The sequence below is a fragment of the Orycteropus afer genome, unplaced genomic scaffold (assembly GCF_000298275.1).
Source record: "Orycteropus afer afer isolate SDZICR_OR568_19922 unplaced genomic scaffold, OryAfe1.0 scaffold00237, whole genome shotgun sequence".
In the NCBI taxonomy this organism is placed as follows: domain Eukaryota; kingdom Metazoa; phylum Chordata; class Mammalia; order Tubulidentata; family Orycteropodidae; genus Orycteropus; species Orycteropus afer.
The window spans coordinates 979,524-983,599 of record NW_006921824.1 but is presented as its reverse complement, the minus strand read 5'-3'; the positions used below and the strand labels follow the sequence as shown (position 1 = coordinate 983,599).

At 54.7% G+C, this 4,076-nt stretch overlaps 1 protein-coding gene across 1 annotated transcript; it reads right to left on the bottom strand.

The window, feature by feature from the left end:
- Nucleotides 1-370: 370 nt before the first annotated feature.
- Nucleotides 371-2,152, bottom strand: SIX6 (SIX homeobox 6). The gene is made up of 2 exons (XM_007949078.2): nt 1,521-2,152; nt 371-542 (listed from the first exon to the last, which is right to left on the bottom strand). The coding sequence occupies exons 1-2, from the start codon at nt 2,090-2,092 to the stop codon at nt 371-373; spliced, it is 744 nt and encodes a 247-aa protein (XP_007947269.1). The 5' UTR covers nt 2,093-2,152.
- Between the last annotated feature and the right edge of the window lie 1,924 nt (nt 2,153-4,076).

The following is a 4,076-nucleotide window of genomic DNA, read 5'->3' as shown; positions in this document are numbered from 1 at the left end:
TAAAGCAAAAGTTATACATATATAACAGCGTCCTTTTGACGTGAAATGCCCAGGGGAGACTTAGGGTAGGCGCTCAGGGAGCAGTTCAGGTTCCAGAGGCATCTTTGCCACAAAATCTTTAAGTAAAAGCAAAGCAAGGAAAACGTTGCCCTGGATCAGGCCTAACTGCACACACAGGTCTGTTTGGTCACTGTTGGAGGGCGTCGGTGGAACTGGGCTGGCCAGGGACGGACACAGCAGCCAGACTCCGCTGGTCCCTGGACACCTGGCTTCAGAAAGGGCTAGGTTTGCTTGGTCTCTCCTCCTCCTTCCTTCCTTCCTTTTGTTGTCTCCTTTTTACACCCGATTCTGAGCGTGCTAGCTGGACGGCTCAGATGTCGCATTCGCTGTCGCTGGACGTGATGGAGATAGCCGAAGTGGCCACCTTGCTGGACAGACTAACGGCTGGGCTAACGGCGGTGCCCAGCATCTCAGGCGTGCCCTCCTCCTCGGCGGCTCGAAGCGGTCGCCCGGAGCCGTGCGACAGCACCTGCTGCTGGAGCCTGCGAAGGAGGAAGGGGAGACTGATCACAGCACGTAACAGAGCCCTCGAGAGCTCCTCGGTCTGACCCTCTCCAGCCCGGCTCAGACTCGGGCAGGTAAGGCAAGCTGGAGCCTGCAGCCGCCTCTCCAGGAGCTCAACTCTCCTCCGCACCTTTTCTCCACTTCCCACCTCCCATTTTTGGGATTTGGGGGACGGCAGGGCTTTCCCTCGCTCTTCCTCACTTTCAGGAGATTGACGGGACTATCAGAAAATAGCCAAGTCTGGACAAGGACAGAGCAGGATCTAGGACTGGGGACGTCCTTCCCAGCACACAACTGCCTGTAGCGCACATACGAGTCAATAGCTCCGGGCCGAGTCCAGCGAGCTGGAGGCAAAAACGGCCGCCTGAGTGTCGCACGTAATGTTGAGGTCTGGAAGGCTACGTTGTGTTCTTGACAGAAATGTTTGCCTAATCGAGGTCTACACGCTATGACTAGTTTGCTGTTTTGTGACAGGGCTAGCCGCGCTTGGGAAGAAGAAAACTCGACTTCTCACGTAGAGACAGAAGTCCATGGAAACCTGTTTTCAGAGCGCTAGAGTCGGATGCACCCAGGCTTTTTGAATGACAATTAACACTAAACCTGTTAAAAAGCCAAGCTTCGCTTTGTAGGAAGAGCCTTGGCCCAGGCTGAAACAATTAGCTTTAGGCCGTGGGATCCCTATTCGTTTCTGAGATTTTTTTTTTTTTTTCAATGCAGCCTGGTTTGGTGCCTGGAATCCACTGCTGGAGTGACCTAGAGGAGTCAATGGGAGAGACGATTGGGGAACAAGAGCCCCGAGGGATCCCCCCGCCCAGGAGTCCAAAAACCTGTGGTCGGGTCACCGGAGACAGACCCCAATTCCTGCTGAATCCGAGGCGCCTGGCCCGGGGAGAAGGAACCCAGGGTACTGCCGCCCGCCCCCTCCGCGCCAGGCACGGAGGCTTCTAGGTACAGACCTGTTCTTGGCTGCGGCCGCCCTGTCCCTTTGTCGACGGTTCTTGAACCAGTTGCCCACCTGCGTGGGGGTCAGTCCGGTTGCCTGGGCGAGCTCACGCTTTTTGCTGGGGTTGGGATATGGGTCCTGCAGGTACCACTCCCGTAGCAGGTGTCGCGTGCGCTCCTTGAAGCAGTGTGTCTTCTGCTCGCCGTCCCAAATGGTACGCGGCAGAGGGAACTTCTTCCTCACGCGGTACTTGTCCACTGGCCCCAGGGGCCGTCCACGCAGCTTCTCAGCCTCCTGGTAGTGCGCTTCAAGCCACAGCGCCTGAAGCTTGGCGTGCGACTCCTTGGTGAATTTATGGTTCTCCAGGATGTGGTAGAGCTCGCGGTAGTTGCCGCCGTGGAAGGCCACGATGGCCCGCGCGCGCAGCACCGACTCATTCTTGTTGAGGGCCTCGCAGGCCGCGGGGGCCACGGGCAGCGACCACAGGAAGCGACCCAGACGCTCCACGTCGCCGCTCTCCTCCAGGGTTTCGCATACCCCGGCCACTTGCTGGGGGCTGAAATTCAAGATGGGCAGCTGGAACATCGAGGCAGCGCTGGCGGCGGCGGAGGCGCAGAGCCCCAAGCGGGACACGCAGCAGATGCCCGCAGGCCCGGCCGGCTGCGCCAGGCTCTCCTCCGTGAGGCGGCTCGGGAGCGGGGGCGGCGGCAGCGGCGGGGAAGGAGAGAATGGGACTGAAGGAGGTGCGGGCTCGGCGGCTCGAGTTCGGCTGGGTTGAGCTCCGGTAGGCAGGCGGACGGGTGGGCGCCGCTACTGGGGTGGGCGGACTGGCGGCGCCGGCGCCATGGAGACCCTCTGTCAGTCACCGGCCAGCTCTGCCAATCAAGGCTATGGCTAGCTCGTCTGGGCCATTTCAGCACCTCCCCGTGCTTGACAGCGCCCACTGGTAGTCTGTCCACTTTTCCTTAATATTTTGCAGAAGCTGGAGAGCAAAAAGACATGCCAGTGGCTGGGAGAGAAACAGGCAAAACGGGCAGAGTTCCCCTCCCCGCCCCCAAAGTCTTGCCCTTCCCTCCTTTTTGTAACCCCAAAAGACGCACGAATGCTACAGGAATCCACTTTGGGGAGATTCACTGCCTTGGTCGAGGGGGCTCCAGAGGACAAAGAGGACTGGGCCAAATCGAAATTCTCCGAGAATTCGCAAGTTTAGTTGTAAGGAAACAGCAAACTATGCGGGGAGTGCATGAATGGGAGAGGGAGGGGAAGTGAAGAGAGGATTAATCACCCTATTTCTTCCCAGCATCCGTTCTTTCATGCCTTCCCCCTTTCCCCTTTTCCAGCTGCCAAAGCAGCCGAATGGGAAGTGAATCTGGAGCAGGAGGAACGGGACCAGGGATCTGTAGAAAAGGTCAGTTTGGACTCCATTTCCCCGCCCTTACAAAGCCTCCTGAAAGCATTGTACAACAGAGCAAAGACACACTCACATCTGATAACGCAGATGCTGACCATTAAGTCCGACACTCACCATCAAAGGAAGGCTATAGGAATGTCTCACCTGAAGAAAGTCATACTTTTCATGCCCCCTGCCCCGCCCAGTTAAATGGACTCGAACAAATGTGCAGTATAGCCACATCTAGAACGAGAAGTCACTGGTTGGTCAGAACAGCAGCTTAAAAGCTTATTTCAAAGATTTTTTTAAAAAAATATTGATTTGCTCCTTTCCTTGAAGTCTAATTTTGCCTCTATTCTGTGTTAGAATATGTAACTCTTGAGCTGGGGACAGAAACTCTAACCTTGGCCTTTTTGCCTATAAGCAAGTCAATAAAAGTAACATAGAGAGGAGGAACCCACAGCAACTCGGGGGACCTAGCAAGCACTCCCTAAGCCTCTCTGGGCAGTCACCCTTCCTGTTGGAAGGGCCTTCTTGGCAGGACTACTTTCTGCCTTTGGGGTGGCAGGCTTTATTGGCAACTATTATTGATTCCCAATTGACATCCACATCACACCATCTTCTCTTCTGAAGCCTTGACCAAATAAATCACTGTCTCGTCTAGTCCTTTGATAAGGTGTGTTTAGTTTGAAGAAAATAATTGGGGGAGAAGGTGGAAGTAAACGCCAGGAAACTGTCTTTGGAGGCTCATCCTATGAAAGGAATCAGATGGGAATGTTCACCGCCAAACTGCACTGGGTCTGGCTATCTTTTCTTTAGTATCAGGCACAGTTACTACGGGGCTTGTACAGATCTGGTAAATCAGAAGGCAGATAGATAGCACAGATGGTTGGAGGTGTCGGGTCAGATCATGCTACGCCTGAGTGCAGGGCAAAGCTCGTTCTGACGGAAAACCTTGATATTATTTTCACAGATCTTCACAGTTCACGCGAAAAAAAAATAGCAGAGGGGAAGGGAAAAGAAAAATCCCCCTCATTTCTGCGAGGTTGCCAGAGGCCTCAACGGAGAGGCTTTCTTTTCCAAGCACTCATTTTCTTGAAATGCTTGACAGGGCTGGGGCAAAACTAAGAGGGCAACGAGGATGAAGATAACGACAAAGCACAAACCTCTCTAGGTTGG